This window comes from Chinchilla lanigera, unplaced genomic scaffold (genome assembly GCF_000276665.1).
Source record: "Chinchilla lanigera isolate Chin_1 unplaced genomic scaffold, ChiLan1.0 scaffold00018, whole genome shotgun sequence".
NCBI lineage: Eukaryota > Metazoa > Chordata > Mammalia > Rodentia > Chinchillidae > Chinchilla > Chinchilla lanigera.
The window spans coordinates 13967582-13988538 of record NW_004955419.1 but is presented as its reverse complement, the minus strand read 5'-3'; the positions used below and the strand labels follow the sequence as shown (position 1 = coordinate 13988538).

At 52.3% G+C, this 20957-nt stretch overlaps 1 protein-coding gene across 5 annotated transcripts in view; it reads left to right on the top strand.

Moving 5' to 3' along the window:
• Nucleotides 1-20957, top strand: part of Rgs3 (regulator of G-protein signaling 3) — a 123817-nt gene that overhangs the window by 53552 nt on the left and 49308 nt on the right. For 3 of the 5 annotated variants that reach the window (XM_013513122.1, XM_005382663.2, XM_005382665.2), the window contains 2 exons: nt 5697-5740; nt 12738-12860. In XM_013513122.1, coding sequence (XP_013368576.1) covers nt 5697-5740; nt 12738-12860 — 167 coding nt within the window. Of the gene's footprint in view, nt 1-5696; nt 5741-12737; nt 12861-17139; nt 20160-20957 lie in introns of those variants that run through there. The other 2 variants (XM_005382666.2, XM_005382673.2) reach the window with 1 other exon arrangement.

Sequence of the window (20957 nt, the reverse complement as noted above, 5' to 3'; positions counted from 1 at the left end):
AAGAAAGGCCTGCTGCCATCCTACCCCCTACAGATGTGTGGGCAGAGGCCACTGCCCCTTCTCAGCCGGCCACATAGCTCTGTCAAGCACTCAAGGAAGCCAGAGCCTGCAGAATTTCTAACCCAAAACTTTCCATGGTGCCTTGGCCCACCAGGAACGGGAAGCCAGCTGGGAGTATCTGTCCAGCGGTTTGGTTTGGCGCCTGAGGTCTCCGCTGAAAGGGGCTCGATTTCCTCTCCCAGATTATGAAAACAACAACAGACCTGTTTGAGCACGGGTGACAGGGGCAGGGAGGAAAATATTACCCCGTGAAAGAATTCTGTTTTGGCGGGTTTCATTCCAGGCAAGCTTCCTGAATGCTCGCAAAGCCATCCTGTGCACCCGCTGCCCTGGCTGGTCTTCCTCCTTGGAAGCCAGGTCTTGTGGGAACCTTCACTGTCGCCTCCCCACAAGAAGTCCCTCACCACTCTCCCTCTCTAGCTCTGACTCTCTTTTGCCTACTGACCATGGGTGGCCACAGCCCTTCCCTCCCGGCAGGCAGCTCAGCCAGACCAGGACACAGGAATGGACCAGACCCGTTGAGCCACTTGGGCACAGGCCTTGGTGTGCCAGGAAGCTCTCTAGTGCCCACCACCCTCCAGCCAGTGGACTCTGCCCTCACCTGCTTGTTATTTCCCCTCCTCCCCTGCTCCCTGGAAGCCAGTTCCCCTAGGCTCTGAGTACTCACATCTATGCACTTTCAGTATAGTCCCTCCTTCTCTGCTCCCCTCTCCCCACCCCAGTCACACCTGGGGAGCACTGCGCAGGACAGTGCTCAGTAACACGCACTGACCAAGGATGAAAACTCACTCAGGCTCTGCTCTGCACATTGTAGGCCTGGGGCCACAAGCCCAGGACTCTTATTTGCTCAGCTTCCTGCTACAGGGAGGAAGGAAAAGAAGGAGGCTCCCACCAGCTGTATTTGTTTGTTTATTTATTTATTCTTTTGTCTCGTCTTTTTGAGACAGGGTCTCACTATGCAGTTCAGGCTGGCCTTGAACTCACTTTGTAGCCCAGGCTGGCCGCAAACTTGCAGTGATTCTCCTGTCTCAGCCTTCCGAGTGCTGGGATTACAGGTGTGCACCACCATGCCCGGCTCAACTAGCTGCATTTGGGTAGAGGCTGGAGTGGGAGGAAGAAAGCAGTGGGAGAGCTGAGGGAAGTAGCTGGAGATTTGCTGCTAATTTCCTGTGTGACCTCAGCTGGTTCTTTCCCTTTTCTGGGTTCGTTTCTCTAACTGTGAAGTAAAGGTTGGGGAAGCTCTTTGTGTGCCCTCCCAGCTCTGCTAGTCCCAAGCAGAATGGCCACAGTGTCTGAGAGGAACCAGACAGTGCCATGCCGCCCTGCTTCAGTCTGCTGAGGGGCCTGGACTGGGTTGCCCCTCCTGGAGCTCCCCGACCCAAGACTTGCAGTTAAAGGCAGTTGTGCGCCATGCTCCGATGGGTGGTAATGGTCCAGGTGAGCCTGGAGTCTTGCCCTTGCCCAGGTGTGATGTCCTTGGGCTGAGACCACACCTGCCTATGGATGGTGGGCCTCCTAGGTGAGATCTGAGGGTGGCCCAGGAAGCACGTTTCAGGAGAGATGACCAGGGACGTTAGAGCTTGTTAGCTTGGCATGGGACAGGGAGTGCTAGATTTGTTGGGCAGATGGTTTGGAGCAGACCTCAGGGCTGAGATGGTTTGGGGGAGCCTCTGGGTAGCCTCAGAGCTGCTTAGAGCAAAGGAGATTATTTGATGACACTGAATCTTCTAGGTATACATTCAGCTGGGCACATTGGCGCATGCCTGTATCCCAGCACTAGAGAGGCTGAGGCTGGAGAATCACTTTGAGTTCAAGGGCAGTGTAGTCTACACAGTGAGTTCAAGACCAGCCTAAATTACATAGCAAGACCTTATCTCGAAAAACAAAACAAAACAAAAGAGCAGCAGCAGCAACAACACACAGCTATATATGTATTTTTAAAAATTATAGAAAAAAATGCACATTTCAATGCTTAGTTTCTTTTGGGACACCCAGGGAGCCCTTGTGCCTCTACTCACCACTGTCTCCACATCCCTGAGCCAGACCCAGAGGTTCACTGAAGTCCAGTCCCCTTCTGTCATAGGCAGAGGTGGAGCTTCAGGACCCAGTGTTCTGAGTCCTGGCGCCCGATTTCCTGCTCTCCTCCCCGGTGCCCCAGGAGACTCACTGCCGCCGCAGGGGCCTGAGTGAGGCTTTTAAGAGATGCATTTGGGGCCTTGGCTGGGCCTGTGGTGCCAGAATGGTCTCTGATTAACATTGCTTGTGACATGAAAACTCCTAGGTTTCTTGTTTGTCTCCTTCAAATCAACATGTATGCAGAGTTCAATTTGGAACAAAGAAGACAGTAAACAAGAAGCAGTTGCACCTTTCCAGCATGCTGGGGAGAATCCACCCCATCCTAGGGACCAAGAACTCCCTTGGCACTTGTCCGAGTAGCCCTTAGCTCTGCGGGTCAGCTGAACTCCCAGGGCCTAGTATGGGCATGGAACATAGTGGCAGCCTAATGAATGTTTGTTGGGTGAATCAATGAATGACTAAAAGGAGACTAGAAGCACTGTCTCAGCTTGGGAGCTGGGGGTGCCTCCTCCTTCAGGGCCTAGAGGTGGTGGCCACTGCAGTCCTGCCTGCCTTCTGTCCAGCTTCTCCAAGCTCTGGCAGGACTGAATAGCAGTATAATGGGAACAGGTGGGGAGCTGGCATTAACCATCAGGACATCTCCGGTCAGTTGGTCAGTCGGGGCCTCCTGGCTTTGTTATTCTTTGTGTTTCTACCTCCCAGGCAGCCAGCATCATGCCCACAGTGTCTTCCTGGCCTGCCTTCCTCTCTCAGATGTGGCCTGAAAATGTCCAGGTGACTCATGAATTCTCCAGCTGCCTTGGGGGACCCAGGTTCCCATTTCAGAAACTCCAGCTTCTGGAGTAGTTGGGTTAATCTTAGTTGATATTTTCAGAGCCTGGAAATGGTTCAGTCCCAATCTTAGACCAGGCCTGAAAGGACTCTGGGAAAATGACAGAAAGGTCATACCTGGGCCAGGAAGCCCAGGAGCCCCATGGAGCCCATGGCTGGGGATGCCCCCTGCATGGGAAGCAAGACCTGCTCTGGAACCAGTAATTCTCTGTTGAGTTTCAAAATGGTGCAGGCAAAGTGTCTCAGATGTGTAGCCTCAGTGTCCCTTCTCCTCTATGCCAGCCCCAGTCCTAATGTTCAGGAAGCCTGAGGCTCTCGCCTGGGTCAGCCCCTTGGCGGCTTGCTTTTCTGCAGCTCCAGTAGCTCCTCCCTGGCACCCTTGGCCCCTTGCTTGTTTTTCTTTTATGAGACTCTGAATCATGCTGAGCACTGCCCCTATTCCATCCTTCTGTCACGGGGCTGCCAGCACGGGGCTGTGATGTGGAGCAGATTCCAGTGAAAGTTTGGAGTAACGCGGGGATGTCAGGGCAGGCAGGGGGTGGTGTCACAGCATAGAGCAGTTGTCAAGGCAATCCATCAACCATCCCTGGCCACGGGGGTTGTCTAAAGGCGTATTTTCCCCACCTCTCAGCCCCTGTCTCCCTGAAGCACTCATCTCCTGGGCTTGCCTTCATCTCTAGAACCCTCTCATTCCTCACTGCCAGCTTCCAAAACCCAAATTCCAATTATTTTCTAACATAGGTTTTCTTGGCTCTCCTTTTGCTCTAGGGTCTACTTCAAGGAAATAACCCTGTGTGTTTTCTTCAACAAAAGAGACCACCTCCTCTTGTCTCTACTCTCAGCAACACAAGGAACTAGAAGAGGCTTTGCGATTTCAGTATTTCTTCTCTCTTTCTCTCCATCTGTGTCCGTGCCTGTCTCTCTGTCTCTGTCTGTCTGTCTCTCTTTCTCCCTCCCTGCATGATTGAACCAGAGCCTCTGCACTGTGCTGCATCCTCAACCCTCCACCCCCTTTTGGAGACAGGATCTTGCTAAGTTTGTCAAATTACCCAGGCTGCTTGAACTTGCCATCCTCCTACCTCAGCCTCCAAGGACCCTGGGATTATAGGTGTATACCTCCACACCCAGTTTACAGTGTTCTTGAACATTATGGGTTTCTTAGGCAGGGCGACCTCTCTCCCCAACCCATTTCCAGGTAGGAGGAGTAAAAGATTTATTCTGAGACTAAAGTGGACCCCTATTTACTCCTGGCTCTGTCAGGAAGCCCCTGGCTTTACAGAGATTTGGGCCCATACGGGCCCTGCCCATACCTGTGTCCAGGGGGCCTGGCCTTCACCTACCTAACTACGGGCTCCACTTCCTGCTTTCCTTAGGACTGATGGGGCCCACAGTCTCTAGTCACCTTGATGCCTTCTCTTGGTGATGGATTTTTGGCTTGTTTGACGATTTCCTTGTTTCAAGTGTGTGTTCAAGGGACTGCTTTGAAGCCTGCAGTTGAGAGGTAGCATTGGAGAGGTGGGCTCTGGAGCCAGGCTCTTCCCTTTTCAACCCGGGCTGAGTTGCTTCACCTGTCTGTGCCTCTGTTGTTTGCACGTGGGCCATGGGTGCTGCCAGCTCGGACCCATGGGGCTGTTGAGAGGGCTGTGGCCAGCGCTGTGTTAGGGAACCAACCCCCCCGCCCCCAGCACTTGACTTACACATGGAAAGCATTGGAGAGGCAGCTGGCAGGCAGCATAAAGTTCTGTGCCCTGATGCTGTTACATGTGTTATATGGTTGCTTCTCTTAAAAATAACAGTTTGTGTGGTGAGGTCAAGTGCTTGCAGCACAGGGAGTTTCCTACCATCCCAGGCCTGTGTCCAGATGAGTGTCTCAGCCGAGAGTGCTGCTAGAGCCGGGGAGTAGCAGCAGTGGCCAGGGTGGATGTCTTAGAGGAGGCATAGCTGGTGTTCCTCTACCTCTGCTCATGCCATTCCCGCCTCCTGGGGTGCCCTTTCTTCCCCTCTTGAGTTTTAGTGCTAAAAGGTCCTTCTTCAGAAATCCCTCTCCAATAGCTGTGGATCATCTCTCGGCTTCCTTCCTTCGGACTAAGCTCCCCTGCTGGAGCGGGAGGGGACAGCCCTCCATCCCTCCCTCCCAGCTCTCCCCAGATGCAGAGGGCTTGGTCAGTGGTTGAGTTTAGGATCCTAGACCAGGAATGAGGAGGCTCTGGGAAAACACACAGGGGGGTTTGGCCTGGGCCAGGAAACCACTTCTTAGTTCTGCTCCGCCCGTGAGTGGGGATTGCCCTGCTTGGTTCGTGCTTTCTGAGGTGGCTCATGATTCCACTCAGGAATCAAATGACACGCTGCCGAGTTTCGAAATGGCAAAGGCAGTTGGAGAAGTGGAGAAAACCCAGATGTGTGCTGCCTCTTGCTACTTGTGGGAGGCGGGATCATGGAAAAGAGGAGACTTCCGGGATGGGCGACAGCTTCCTACTCCTGGCTGGTCCATGCTCCCGACCGCCTCTCCTGGGGATGCGATGCCAGCCTTCCTTGGCTGCCCATCACCCGGTTAGCGAACGGGGCGACTTGGCTCCAGAGACTGCTCTTTTCCCTGTGTCTGCCTCTTTCTCTTTTTCCAGGAAGCACCACACACAGCCTCCTGAGTGAGACAGCTGGCTGTGCCCCAGCAAACCGCTGAGACTCTTCAGCCAGTTCTAATGCAAGTCTCACTCTTTGTTTCCTCAAAGGTTCTTCAGGAGACTTGAAATTCTGCTTGCTGTATCTAGCAGAGGTGAGTCCGTCTTTCGAGTTCTGTGACCTGGTGCTTGAGCGAAGGGCCTAGAGCTTGGAGGCTGATTGGGAGATCCCCGGATGCTGGGCTCCACATAGCTCTGCAGGGGTCCAGGGCCAGTCCCCAGCCATCCCTGCCCCACTCTCTTACCTGTGTGTGAAAGAGCAGTGGTGGGATGGTTTTGGGGTGGCCCTTGAGATCCACTCAAGCCGTCCTGAGCTCTGGCACCTGTGGGTCTCATAATGAGGGCGTGGCCTGCCCTTGTTTACATAGTAGCCTATCTCGGGAGGCTGTCCTAACTCTTACACCTGCTTCTTTGGTCTTTTTATGTTTCCCTCAGAAGTACCACCCATAACCTCTCCTCCAGGGTCTTGCCAGTGTTTCCAAAAACCCAATGGTAACTGGACCTTTACCTGGGCCAGATAGTACAGGCTAATGCGGGCTAACGCATCAATGTCTGTGTTTGGGGCTGGGTGCTTCTCACTCTTGTGACTGAGGCGCTTGGTTATCTCTGTCTGCCCTGGAGCTTCGATGGGCAGTGCTCTGGCTTTGAGAAGTAAAAGCGGGCAAATGACCCATTGCTTGATATGGTTTGGTAAATAAAATATCACAAAACCAGAGGTTTAACCAAAGAGGCCCTTGGTGATGGAACAGTGGAGAGCCACTGAATCATACAAAATCTTTTCAACCTTCAGGGAAGTTTTCATTCCCCCCCTTTTATCTGCTACTGTAATATGTGAGTAGGGTGGTGACTGTTCAAAGCAAAATTTATTAGACCTATTCTTGCCTTTTGTGTCCGCTTAATTTTGCCCAACAGTGCCAGGAATATGATACCCTGGTGGGAGAGTATACCGACCATAATCTGAGGATGGGGTATGGCCAAGAATTTTTATTTTATTTTATTTTGTGGTTTTTTTGAGACAGTGTCTCACTCCATAGTCCAGGTTAGCCTTGAACTCACTGTGTAGCCCAGGCTGGCCTTGAATTCATGGCAATCCTCCTGCCTCAGCCTCCTGAGTACTGGGATTACCAGTATGCTCCATGAATTTTTTTTTTTTTTTTGAGACAGGATCTTGCTATGTAATTCAGGCTGGCCTTGAATTTACTGTGTAGCCCAGGCTAGCCTCCCACTCATGGTTATTCTCCTGCTTTGGCCTCCCGAGTACTGGGATTATAGGCATGTGCCATCACACCCAACAATATAGCCTTTTGAAAAGGATTTTGTGCTCATCTACTGTGGTACACACCCCTAGTCCCAGCTACTCGAGAGGCTGAGGCAGGAGGATCACTAGTTTCAGACTAGACTAGGCAATTTAACAAGAGCTTATTTATTTATTTTTTTAAAGCCCAGTGTTGGGGTACATGCCTGTAATCCCAGCACTCTATGGGGCTGAGGCAAGAGGATTGCAAAATGGAGCCCAGCCTCGGCCATTTGGTAAATTAACGAGACTGTCAGGAAGAAAAAGGTTGTGGATGTAGCTCAGCGCAAAGGCCCAGGGTTCAAGCCCTAGAGGGGAGTGAGGTGGGGGAGAAAAGCATCCCTTCAGTTTTCAGTTCTTGGCAAAGATAAGAGCCACAAGGCTTGGGGCGAGTAGACAGACTCTTGCTGAGAAGTCCCCTTCGGGGAAGCAGAGGGTTCCAAAGAGGCAGTGGATACTGCCCGGGAAGAGCTGGGGACTCAGCCACCTGGAATGCAGAGGGCAGAGGGCGTCCGATGTGCCAGCCGGATCCCTGCTGAGGTGCAGGGAATGGCCAGTGGAGTCACTTCAGTGCTGGAGGCAACTGGTTTGACAGAGCCAAGCAAGCAGGGTGCAGTCGGGAGAAGCTGTGAGCCGGGCTGGGCTCCCCTACCCCCTCTGGAGCTATTACCCTGGATTCCAGTTCTCTGCTCAGCTCCTGAAATGAGGCTCCAACGTTTTTAATGCCAGGAGAGCTTCCTTCCAGGCTGGGTTTGTTTTTCCCAGAGAAAAGCACTTCTGCTCCACTGCATCTGTGACCTCCTGGCTGTCCAAAGATTGATGACGCGATATTGATTTGGAGCCTTTTATTTCAGTAAAGTGCTAGGTGATCTGACCCTGAAGAGCTGGGAGGTTGAAACTCACAGACAGCCAGAAGCCTGTCTTCTCCTAATGGGCTGCTGTTTATGACAGGCAGGGAAGACTAGCTGCCTGCTTGCTCTGTAGCCTGGAAAACTTTGATATGGGTGGACTTGGACCCCACGGAGAGCCCCAAATGGTCATCTTAGAACTTCCGACAGGTGATTCTGTTCATTGCCTGACATGCAGTGACACCCCAAGGAGAAACCAGGGGGAAGAGTTGGGGTTTGGGGAAGTTTTTTCACGTTGCATTGAGAAAGTTCTAGTCGCCTAGGTGATAGCAGCTCTAATTATTCCTAACTGCCAGGTCCTGGGCAAGGTTTCCCTAAGCAGTCCTTGGCTCTGGGTCCCTAGTCCCCTGCACAGGTATCCCTCAGCCCTTGTGAATCACGGGACAGATACAGCCCATGGCTGGCTTTGGGGCACTCAGGGCATTGGGTCAATGGACCTATTGGTCAGACACATGTGGTCAGACAATGGACCTATGTGGTCATTCTGCCATCTAGAATCTGATGCTGGCTTCACTTATTTAAGAGTCTGGCTTTGCAGTTAGGAAGACCTAGATTTGAATCTTGGCTCTACCATTTCCTGAATGATCTGGGGGCAAGGCACATTCTCTTCTCTGACACAAGGCAATAAGGCCAACCATGAGGGGTTGTTGTAATGATTAAATGAGATTCAATAAGACACTGCCTCCAAGTCCTTAGCACAGAGCCTGGCACACATTGCTCAGTGAATGGCAGCTATTATTATCGCCAGCTTCACGGCAGGAAGAAGGGCTTTTCATATTCATTTACCCTCCATTAGAGGGTTTCACAAATGATTTATTGATCTTTTTAAAAAGCAAGGAGGAATATCTCACATTCTTTGCAATGCATGTACACAGTTATACAAATACGGCAAGATCACAGGCCCTGGAAGAGGCAGAAGACAGCTGTGAATCTCTGTGTGACAACCCACCGAGCCTTAGTTTGATGATCTGCAGAAAGGTGAACAGCTAGACCTTTCCTTCCCACCCCTGTCATGGCATCATCAGGAGACCCAAATTGAATGAGAGCATGCTTGTCACAGCAAATGAACATGCTATGGTCGTAGCTGAAGGGCTTTATAAGATAGAAATAATTCAAGAGCAGGGAGGTTAGCCAACACAGTGGTAGAGAGGCCAAGAGGAGCTGGGTATCAACTGGATTTGAGTGCTGTTAGATGGGGTTTGTGCGGCTGAGGGGTCCGTACATGGCTGACCACCCTGAGTTAGAAGGTGTGGCGTTTGAGGGCCTTTGAGACAATGCCTTTGGGGCAGCCTTGACTGTGAAGCCTGATAATAAGAGCACAGTACAAGCTATAGTTTAAATCAGCAAGGTGGATTGAGAGAAGTGATTCCCGTGTGAGGAAAGCCAGGTAGGCAGTGCCCCCCGCCTTTGACAGATTCAGGGGGATGGGAATTCAGCCTCTATGGAGGGAGCTGGCTCAGTGCCCTTCTTCTCTTGGCCATGCCAGTCTCCAAAGCTCCAGCTCCTAAAAATGTTCTTCCATCCATGACAGCCAGCTGCCCACCCTGGACCAGGCCTGGCTTTAAGTCCTATGGCCTAGAAGCCTTCTGGGTCCTCTAGCATTCTAGAAGTTTTTAGCTCTAAGCCTGCAGAGTCAGGGATCCAGTCCTGCAGTCTGCTGTGGGGACAGGCAATGTGGTTTCCATCCCTGATGGGAAAATACGGCTTCCAAGGGCAGCATTGACCTCGGTGTCTTTAGCATCTCATTTAACCATTACAAATGATCTGGTTGCCACCCCAGGCAGAGCAACACGGCTGATCAAAGGTGTGGTTCTTATGGGTGTCAGCAAAACAGAATGATGACAGCTGCTAGTTTTTAAAAGGTTGCTGGAAGAAACACCAGGGCACCACTGGTAAAGTGCTAAGTACCGTGAGGGCCCTGGAGTGTGAGGGGCTGTCTCAGGATTAGGAATATGTAGCCGGGTTGCTATGAAAGAATCCTTGGGGAGACTTTCTCACAGTTCTGTAGGGAGGGGACTGTCACTTGGAACATGGGGCACTTGTACAAAAAGCTGTCAGTGACCTCTGAGTTGTTTAGAGACCAAAAGGGCCTGAGCTTTCTTCTGCTGGCTTGGTGCTCTGGTTGCCTCCAGGCCCTGTCTGCAAGAGACAGCAGTCCTGCCAGCCAAGTGTGTGGCCACCCCAGGTTCCGGAGGTCAAATCTCAGCAAATGATTCTCTAAGGCTCAGCATCTACCCTCTGGGCTCTCTGGCCCTGAGACTCAGGGAGGCCTTTAGCCACTCAGCCTAGATTTTCCTCTCGGATAAAATAGGAATAGCAATCCATGCCCTCCCTGCCTCTTCAAGGAACTGTCAAGATTAAAATGAGATCATGGGTGGAAAAGTGCTTTTAAAAATTGATAATTGGATAACAGGAATTATTATTAAGGCAGAATTCCTACTTCAGAGCAAAAGACACCGAGGCTGAGCCAGACTGAAGAATTTGCTGCAGCCTCCAGGGCTGATTGAAAGCACTGCTGGGAGGCTGAGGGCAGGGCCAGCCGTGTGGAGTGAGGGCCTTTCCAAACCGGAAGGGAGCGCAGTCCCCACCTACACTTCCCTTCGCTGGGCCCTGCCGTGAAACAGGAAGCAGAGGGTTTTCCCTGGGGAATCTTGGGCTCTTTTGCTGGGTGGGTCCTGCACCTTCCCCTGCAGTGAGTGGGAGGGTTCTGGAATCAGGGAGCCCTCAGTGGATAAGGAAGGATTGCCTCATGTCCCTACCTAGTGCCTCGAGGCCTGCACCAGGCAGGGTTTTCTTCCCTTCTCTTCCCATGCTTTTAGGAAGATGAGCTTCTGAGTACTTTTCCCACAGGAGAGGGTGGCACCTAGGGAACACAGCATGAGAAGTGGCCCCACTTGACACTGAGGGCTGGATTGGATGCAAGATAGAAAAAGTTCCCAAATGTGCTATTAGATGATGTCAAGAACTTCTTAGCGCAGGTGTTTGTGGTTGCTGTTCTTTCTGCTGGGAGTAATTCCCAAGCTTGCTCTCTCTCTCCTTTCTTTCTTTCTTTCTTTCTTTCTTTCTGTCTGTCTGTCTGTCTGTCTGTCTTTTGTTCTTTCTGTCTTTCTCTTTCATTCTTTTTTCTGTCTCTTTCTTCTTTCTTTCTCTCTCTCTCTCTCTCTCTCTGTCTCTCTGTCTCTCTCTCTCTCTGTCTCCTTCCCCCCTCCTCCCTTCTTTCCTTCCTTTCTTTCTGGGTTTTCTTTTGGTATTTGGATACTAGGCATTGAACCCAAGGAATTCTGAGCTATACCCACAGCCTTTTTATTTTATTTTGAGACAGGGTCTTTCTAAGTTGCCCAGGCTGGCCTGGAATTTTCCATCTTCCTGCCTCAGCTTTCTGAGTAGCTGGGACCAGAGGTATGCACCACCACACCTGGCCCAAGCACTTTCCCTGCAGTCTCCCTCTATTCATTCAGGCGTTAGCTCCAGTGTCAGTCCTTCTCAGAGTTCTTCTCTGACCATCTCAGCCTCCCCCTTTATGACCTTGGTGACATTTGCACAATTTGTAATTATATTGTTTACTTAATTGTTTATTGTGCACCCCCCCAGCGTAGGGGCTTAGTCTATCTTTTTTACCTCTTTATCCCCTGCCTTGCATAGTCTCTTACACATAGTGTGTGCTCACTAAGCATTTACTAAATGAACAGATTACTGAGTAATAACAACAGCTGCTGTGTGCAGAGACAATGCTGGGATTGTCCTCATTGCTTGTCCTCCTAATGGCTCTGGGATATAGAGGACATTATTATCAATCCCATTTTACAGAAATCTCCCCAGGTTGACAGCTGGGAAATGGCAAAGTCTGTCTAACTGCAAAAGGAGGCAGGACCACACAGGAACCAGGTCTTTTTCTCTATTCCAAGCCCTCCGGCTTGTGCTGTTCGATCCCTGGCTGAGCTCATGAAATGCAGCCCTGTGAGGTTATAATCAAATTCCGCAGAGTCAGAAAGAGCTTGCCATGCCCTGATCTGAGCGCCTGGTGGGGGTTGGTAACCCTGGGCTCCTGGCCCCACCCTGCCTGCCCCCTGTGTGTGCTGATTGCTCAAGGGGCCTACTCCTGGTGCTGCGCTGGTGCTGGCCTGGATCTGACCTCACATCCCGGAAGTTCCTCCAGCAGCCAGAGCTTACTGAGGCCAGCATTTGCACGCCTGGTGCCAGGCCCAGATGCAAAGGGCCTCCTAGAAGGAGTTTATAGTCTCACTGGTGGCATTTAAATGATAGCTGTGCCAGAGATATTGCTGCATCTAATGGGGTTGAATGGTCCTGATGAGACCCTGCTCACAGGCCAGGCAGTGGTGGGCTGCAGAGGGGCACACGACTGCCTCCAAGCACATTTCAAAGGGACTTGACTTGTTGCTTGGGTTCCGTTGGCATGTCCCTTCAACCCATGTAACCTTGACCTCGTGATCCCAGGAGTGTGCAGAGAGCGGGAGGGGTTCTGTGAGCTGAGGAAGGGTCCTGGCTCCTCAGAACATCAGCTGGAAGCCTTGGCGCTCTGGGTTCTTCCGAGCTCCCCAGCTGTGGTCCTGTGCTGTTGGCCAGGGGTGACCTCACCATCTCTGGCCTGAGCTCTCCACAGGCTTCTATTGTATGGGGAGCCACTGCCTCCCTCCCCTCCCCCAACCTGTGGCCCAGGCTCCCTAGCTGGCTCCCAACTGCTCCCCTGCTGCTCCAGGTGCCTCCATGTCCCCTGGGGTTAGTGTGCATTTGTGGCTCTGAGCGGACACACCCTTTCTCGCGGCCTCGCCCTCTGGAGCCTGGGGATGGGCTTGGGCCCTGGAGCCCCTCAATCTGAGCCATCCGGGGAGCAGCCCTGACCATCCCTTTCTCTCTTTTCCCTGACGTCAGAAGGCAGAGTGCTTATTCACTTTGGAGGCACACTCGCAGGAGCAGAAGAAGAGAGTGTGCTGGTGCCTGTCGGAGAACATCGTGAAGCAGCAACAGCTGGCAGCCTCACCTCCCAAGAGGAAGGTAAGGGCCTTGCCAGCCGCTGTCGGCTGTCGCCCTTGCTACCTTGCAGCCTGGCCTTTGAGCCTCTCAACTGAGCTAGGAGTCAGCTCAAGCTCAGCCCGTGAAGCTGGGCATCGAACTCTTGGCAAGGGGCCTGTTCCCCAAGGTTTCTCCCCCTGGGCTTTTCCTCATGTCTGTTGAGCGGGTCTGACATTGCTTGGGTACAGCAATAGAGCCAAATTGACCATGGCTCATCAGTTCTCAGCTCTGCTTTTTGGTTTGCCTGTGGCAAGGTTTAATTTGGGCCGGCCTCCCTGCTGCTCCCTGGCAGGCAGCCCCCTTCTGCCACTGGGGAGGCCATGCCCAGGGCCAGCACACTGGTGTTTAACACTGGCCCAAGGCAGATGTAATTGAGGGGATGTTTGCAGCAGAACCTGTCATAGTTTAATGTAGGTCAGAACCAAATGGAGCCAAATTTGGACTGCTGGGGGCTGGGACCGGCCAGCTGGTGTGTCAGGGAAGATTAGAGACTGCGAGGGGAGAGGCTGATGTGGGCTTGGTCCTGCTCAGCGCCTGGGGAGGGTGATGGGGTGGGAAGCGGATCCTTGACACCCTGATGCCTGCCACACAGCAGTTGTACGCTCCCATTTGTGAGAGTTCAGGTGCCCTTTCTTGTGGAAAGTGCTGACTATTAGGGGATTTGGTTGCTGCAGAAGTTGCCGAGGTGGTCGCTCTGCCAGGGTTGCGGGGAAGGAAGGAAATGAGAGGGAGTTAGAGCCTGTGAACTTGCTGTCCTTGTTGCTTCTCAGTGTGTCAGGCTCACTGTGCCCCATGCCCCAGGCTTTGGGTAGGAGGTGGGAAGAGGTGGCAACTAGTCTCTCCTACAGCTCCCCAGCAAACTGAGAAAGGAGAGAGACTCGGAGGGTCACAGCATCCCAGACTTTGAAAGTTACCTTTTTTCACACTGGCCAGAGACCAGGACAAGGGAAGACAGTGGGACCCCTGAGTCACACTTTCCTGCTGACTGGCAGTATGACTTTGGGAGTCACTCTACTGCTCTGTTTTTTCTAATTTGGGGACATTATTTCCTTCCCTCAAAAGTTATAAGAAGCAAAGGAGAAGATGCATATATAGCTCATCACACAGTGCCTAGTATGTAGTAGGTGCTCAGTTAATCAAGCTATGGGGTGTACACTGCCCCTACCTACCACCCAGGGGCACTGGCTGGACCCATTGTCAGGTTTCTTTTCTGCACAGAGACCTGTCACCATGGCCACAGGCTGCCTTGCCCCATCGACCTGGAGTTGGCCACTGCCAGAGTCTGGGCTGCTCTCCCTTCATTGGCGCAGCTCCTGGACATCAAATATCTGGACAAGCGCCAGCCCCCACCTCCTGTCCCACTCTCTTTTCTTTGGGGTTAGTTATTCTGTTCTGGGGAGAGTTCTTTGTGCCTGGGCTTCAGAGTTCACTGGCTTTGGAGGTGTTGGCTTCAGCGTTGCAGTGCCTAGGAGACTGACTATCCAAGGGGCACGAAGCTGTGCTTGCCTGGGGCCAGGCAGGTCTGAGACAAGCTCTGGGTCCTGCAGGGCTTTGGATGTGCCTGGCTAACCCTCAAAAGGATCCAGGGTTGGGTACTGGCTTTGGGGCCACACCAAGTTACACGGGCATCCCGGGCAAGCAACAGTTTGGACACCTCGTCACACAAACTCTTCAGACTTGAGGTTAGTGGAGAGGTTGTGTTCTGGGCAGGGAAAGCAGAGCGGGGCCTAACCGCCGGGACAGCCTCAGAACCACCTCCAGGGCCTGCGACCTGCTCCCCCAGACGTGCACGCACCCTTGGCCCACCCTTTTTACATGGCAGTTGTGGAACTGGGGATCTTACTGCTCGGTCTTTCCCATCCCCACCTCCGCTATATTCGCTTAGAGTATTAGCAATTTATTCCTCGCAGTGACTTACAGAATGCTTCTTGAGAGAAGTTCCAGTAAATCTAACTCTCCACTGTATATGAGTCCAGAGGTATTTGGGGGCTTTAGCGAGTAGGCCCAGGTGGTTGCCCAGCCTGCCTACCCTTTCACCTGCCTCTGCTCAGCTTCAGGGTGACCATGAGCCCCCTTCATCCGCCTGTGCTCAGTCTCAGGGGGACCATACAGCTCCTTCACTGTCCTCCAGGGGTTGAGAAGAAGGCCACGCAGAGCTTGGAGTACTTTTGCTTTTCAGACATGAAAGTCCTGCTTGACAGATGCCTTGAGTACTGGCTGAGCCATGTGCCTGTCACTCCTCCCTGTGCTCCTTGGGGAATGCTCCATCTTCTACAGGACAGGGGACACTTGCCTAAGCACCCACCCTACTCAAACACCTCCCAGGGAAAGAAGAGTTTGTAAGGCAACTCCTCAATCTCCACACTCTCCCTTCCCAGCCCCAGCCCCTGCTCCTTCCAACGGTGTTGCTAATCCTTGAGATGGGGGGAGGGGGCGGGGTTCTGCGCCATCTCAAGGATGGGAAAACTCTTCCCAAATTCACAAACTATATAATTGCCCTGAATGACATGGATGGTTGTTTGGGAGGATGGAAGGAATAGGGAAGGATAGACTCAAAGGACAACAGAGGGGGGCCCTGGTGTCACCATCTGTTGTGTGAGCTTTGGCAACCACTTCCTGCCGTAGCCTCAGTTGGTCCCGTTAGCACCTCAGTTGGTCAAGTAGCTGTTTCTGACTTTTCAAGCTTTGGGATTATGAAAGCTGAGAGCCTGGGGCCATCTGGTCTCCATCAAGGAACCATACCCTGAAAAGCTCTGTGTAACTTGACTTTAGTGATATGCGCTGCCTGTGGGATGGGGGTAGGGTTAGGGCAGGCATAGGTTTTCTGGGCCGTGTCCTATGGTTTGGCAGTGTGGGCCCCCAGCTGTGGCAGAATAGACTTGTGAGGCAGGTGTAGCCACTCAGCCTGCCTTCCTGGGGGCTCTGTTGCCTTTCTCCTGTTCATCCTTCATGATCGCTATAGGTAGGGGTGGCTGTTTTGCAGAAATAAATGACCAGCTGCCTCTTCTGTTCCAGCTGGCCTTCTCCTGCTCAGCACCCTTTCTTCCCCTTCAGAGCTCTGCCCCACTCTTGCTTTGAGTTACGAGTCCCTGGAGGGCATCCACTTTTCATTTTCAGCCTGGATAACTCGTACCATGTTCCTTGCACTAAACCCCCAGCACTTCTGGGAAGCTTCTCATTTAGATCAACTCAGAGCTGGTCCCCCTGTGGCCAGTGAGGTTCCAAAGGTAGAGAGGCAGATGCATATTATTTTGGTTATCCAATCAAATATACACAAAGAATGCATTCTCTGTGCCGCAAACTGGCTTAGATCCTTTGGGGTCACACTGATGAATGAAACTTGGTCCCTGTCCTTATGGAATTCTCCTAATGGGGGGATATGATAAAGGTATCAGGGTGGTGATCCAAGTGTTAAAGGCCATGCCTGCCAACCTAAGGTCTGGTGTGGAGGGTCCTGAGTGTCATTCATGGTCTACACAGTGAGCGTCCTGCTGTGCAGCTCCACGTACGCAGGCTGGGCTGGGCTCCAGGAAGCCTTCTGAGCCCCCAGCACTCAGGGACAAGAAGTGGGTGGGGTGCAATGCAGCGGACCGGACCCACCCTCAGGGAGGGATCTGGGTTCCTCGGGTCAGTGGTAGGAACGCACAGAGGAACCTGTCACACTCTGTGCTCAGGAGATCACAGTGCGGTGGTGGAGGCAAATATGGCAACAGTTAGTTCAAAACAGCACAGTAGTGAAGTGACCTCAGGCGAGCCACCTGGCCTGTCTGAGACTTGAGCATTTCATCAGTAAAGCGGATGCATCAAGAGGGCTCTTGTGAGGCTTATACTTGTAATGTGCTGGGCAGAGTGGTGCATGAGAAGACCTCTGGGAGCTGGCTGCTGCTCTCATTCTGTCACTGCACTGTAAGTGATGTCTGTAGAGGAAGAGTCATCTGGTGTCCTTGTTTATGGAAGTTGATGCTGGTGCTCTGAGCACACGCGACGACTGCTCCATGCCACTTCCCGATAGCTACCTGCTGGATTCCAGGGCCCCGGCGGGGAAACTGAGACCTCCTGGGTCTGCCCTGACTGTGAGACTTCTCCTAGATGTGATGCTGAGGTGTGTGGCACTTTGTCATCTCCCCTCTGACAGCTAGAGATGGGCCTCAGAGATACCAGGTACTGAGTGCCTTAAAAAGGAACGGAGGCAGGTCTTGGAGTCAGGCAGCCCTTGCCTGAGTAGACAGCAAGCTAATTCCAGTTCTGTCTGGTTCCACAGAAACTCCACCCTTACGGCTCTCTCCAGCAGGAGATGGGGCCGGCCAACTCCACCAATGCTACCCAGGATAGAAGCTTTACCTCATCAGGACAGACTCTGATTGGCTGAGTAAGCCCAAGGGCGGGACTCTGCTTCTGGCAACTTAACCCTTTCTGGGGCGTCCCCTACCACACAGTAACCTCACTGCAACTGGACCCGAAGCGGAGGACCAAGATGGTGGGCCTAGGGTCATCTTCAGGGAGTGGTCCTGAGAGTGTGTGTGGACTGGCAACAGGAGGAGCAGTGGTGTGAGAGGCCGTGTGGGCATGTGCAGACTGGCAGCAGGAAGTTCCTGATGCAGAAGACTCAGAAACTTGTTCCCTCCAAGGAGAAGGAAGCTAAATGGCATCTGGACACCCACCTTGGGGGCAGCAGGAGACTGGGAGAGGTCACCCTGATGGAGAACAATGCCGTGACCTGGGTTGCCGAAGATATCTCCGCCCATTCACTCATTCTTCATCTGGGCACATTCATTTGTTCATCCGTGGATATCTGAAGGCATCTCTTTCGTGGTGGGCTCTGTGCTAGGAGCTTGGGGATACTTTGGAGAACCAGATGGACATGGCTTTTGCTCTCATCAAGATTCCAGTCCTAGTAGGGAGTGAGCATTAAATAAATCAACACCAGCACTCACGTGATCATACCCTGGGAGAGGTTGTGCAGGAACAGAGCAAATGCCTTTAGAGGACATTATATCTAGATTGCTCCATGTAGGGGTGCAGCTAGGGAAGGACATAGCTGAGACCTTCGGGCTGGAAAGGAGCAAGCCAGCCAAGGACTTGGGAGAGAGCGTTCCAGGTAGATGGGACAGCGTGCAAGAGTTCCTGAGATGGGAAGGAGCGTGGCATGCTGGAGAAGCCAGGAGAGGCCAGTGTGGCTACAACCCAGTGAGGAGGGAGGAAGGAAGGCCAGGCTGTATCGGACTCAGGAAGTGAATGTTTTGTTAATTTCATTATAGATGAAGTGGGGATCCATGGAAGGCCTTTGAGGGAGTGATACATGCTCAGGAACATTTCTACAAGATCTGATGGCAGATAGGAGGGGATCAAGTAGGCATGGGACTGTTAGGCAACCCCTCGGTCCATCACCTATAGGGTGATGGCCTTATCCTGGAGTGGGGCTGGGGTGTTGGGCATGTGAATGTCGGACTCTGGGATGAGAAGAGATGATTCCCTTCTCTGTTCTACCATCTGCCCTCATCCTCCACCTAGTCTTGCTGCCTTGGTGGTTGTGAGTGAGACCTGGGGCCTCCTTCACAGAGCTGTTTCTGGCCAGGCCTGAGCTAGGGACCAGTGCTGAGTTCCTGGAGAGTCCCTGGAGTTGGGGGTGCTGAGTACTCAACCTGGTTCCTGGGCCTCTGCAAGAGCTACCTGTGCTGCCTCTCCCTGCTGTGCTGGGCTGTCTGACAGAGAGCTGGAACTCAGTGCTCTGACAACTGACTGGGTTTTCTTTCTGTGGGGCTCTTAAGGGTCAGGGACCGGGACTGGGTATGGCTCAGCAACTCCTGTGGAAAGCATCTTGCCTCAAGGTGACAGGAAGACCTACCAAGGGCAGGGGCTGAGAGCCCAACCCACTTGCTGCCTGCTGTAGCCTTAGCTAAAACTCGGGGTTGGGCAGTTCTTATACCTTTTCTAACTGCTAAGACTTAGGAGAAGGGAAGCCCACAGTTACAGATCTGAGAGACATGGTTCGTGTACAAAAGGGGTCTACATGACGGGGTCGTTCGCATAGGCAAAGAGGCCAGAGAGGCTGGAAAGACGGTTTAGGCCAGAGAAGCCCGTGGTCATAGACATGCTCTGTGTTGTGTAAGACCTTAGTGTCTTTAGAGAAGGTTTTTGTATCCTTGTGAGTTTGCTCAGCTGCTGTGGCCAGCTGAACCCCCCAAATGGTGCCATAGGAGAGAATATGTTTCTTACCTTCCACGTGGGAAAGATCAGGCACGTTGGTACAACTGTCTAGCAGGGGATGGGATGGCTCCACTGGTGACCAGGCTGATGCCTCTGCCCAGAAGGAGACAGATGCTGCCTGGATAAGGACAAGTGCTTCACAGCATCTCTGCACACCAGGGCTCGGCCCACAGGGTGAATTTGAGCAGCTGAGCAGCTGGGTCTGCAGAGACAGCAAGCTGCACTTTGATTTCATTTGGTTCTCTTACAAAATGACATTAAGGGGAATGCGAGGCACAGGAGAATCATGTGTCTGGGGAGGCAGTGAGCTTGTCTGTCCTGGGCCTGGTGACCTGCTTCTGTCCAGCAGACAGGTTTAGAGCACAGGCACTCTGGCCTCAAAGAAAAGGAGATTCTGAATGCAGCAGCCATCCCTGGGGACAGGACTTTCCTCCCAGCTGGTCCTGACAGTCTGCCGAGTGGACCATACCCTCTCATCAAGGTCCCAGGCCGGCCAGCTGGTGGAGAGGTGGACATGCGCTCCTGCTGGGCCCTGGGCTGGTCTGCCCCACCACTGTGGTGAGCCACAGCACCATTGCTGCTCTGCCTCGTGAATCAGTGCAACTTTTAATTTGGCTCCACTGGCTCGTGAAGATGAAATATGACCTGGTGGCCACTGCTCTGCAGCATCCGGGGCCATCCCAGCTGTTCGAGATGATGAACAAGCTATCGCAATTGTATCTGAGAGTCATAATCACGGGAAACACGGTCAGGCCCCGCCCCACCACATAAATCACACGAAGAAGCACACAATGGCCTTTTTCCTGATGGGCCAATTGTCTTGATTTGGTGTCTCAGGGCCTCGGAGCTGGGAGGGTGGGAGAACAACTATGTATTGTCAAAAAGGCCATCTGTGCAATTCGAATACAAAGTGGCTCATTTAGTTCCCCACACACCCTCTGATCCTGTTTTCATGTGTCTTATGTCTCAGGCTCTGAGCCTCTTGAAACACTTGTCTCTCCTCTGTGCTGTCATGCCTGAGTCTTTTGGCCTTTCGGCAGTTGGGACAACATGGACCCTTTGGAAATAATGATACTGACTGGTGTATGTCTTTTTTTTAATTCTTTATTTTAATATTTTTTTCTCCTAAATTCTGCCACGAAAGCCCTAATTTGTCACACATGCTATCAAGGCATCAAGAAGGTTCTGCAAAGGGGAGGGACAGGCAGTTTTGCAACATGGTAGGGTTCCCACAGCATGTACTTTAGAGATGGCAGCCTGGGTCCCCCGACATCATTTCCCCTAAGCCTCTTGGCAGCCTCATTTTATGGACAAAGGTGACCAGGCTCTGAGAAGTTAAATGACTTATCCTAGGTCACACAGCTGGTACACGGCTGAATCATTCCTTAAGCTCAGACATTCCAGCCTAATCCATTGCTCTTTCTGGATATAAAGCTTTGCTTTTAGGAATGGAAATAAGAGAAGTCATTCATTTAATCTCGAAAGAGGCAGAAGGCAATTCCTAACAGGTACCAATGGGTACCAGAAGTGGTGACCCACCTAGCTGTAGAGGGAATACTTTCTGGACAAGTAAAATGAGATTTCTTTTCTCTACTTGGCAGAGAACTTCTAGTTCTTTTAGTATTCAACTCCTTGTGGGATGGCACAGGCTGGAAAATCAGTTGCTCCCTGCAAGAGGTGAAAAGAAGTCTGATGTGAAAGGCAAGACTGAGCTCCTAAGATGGGCTCCCAGGCGGTGCTGGAATGGTTGGGTTATGCCCTTCCCCTTGGGAGTCTGGCATTCAAGAGGACCAGCTGATGCAGATATGTTTTCAGAGGCAGCAAGAGACGGCTTTAGGCTCAGGCCTGGCTGTCTGAGCATCAGTGCAGGAG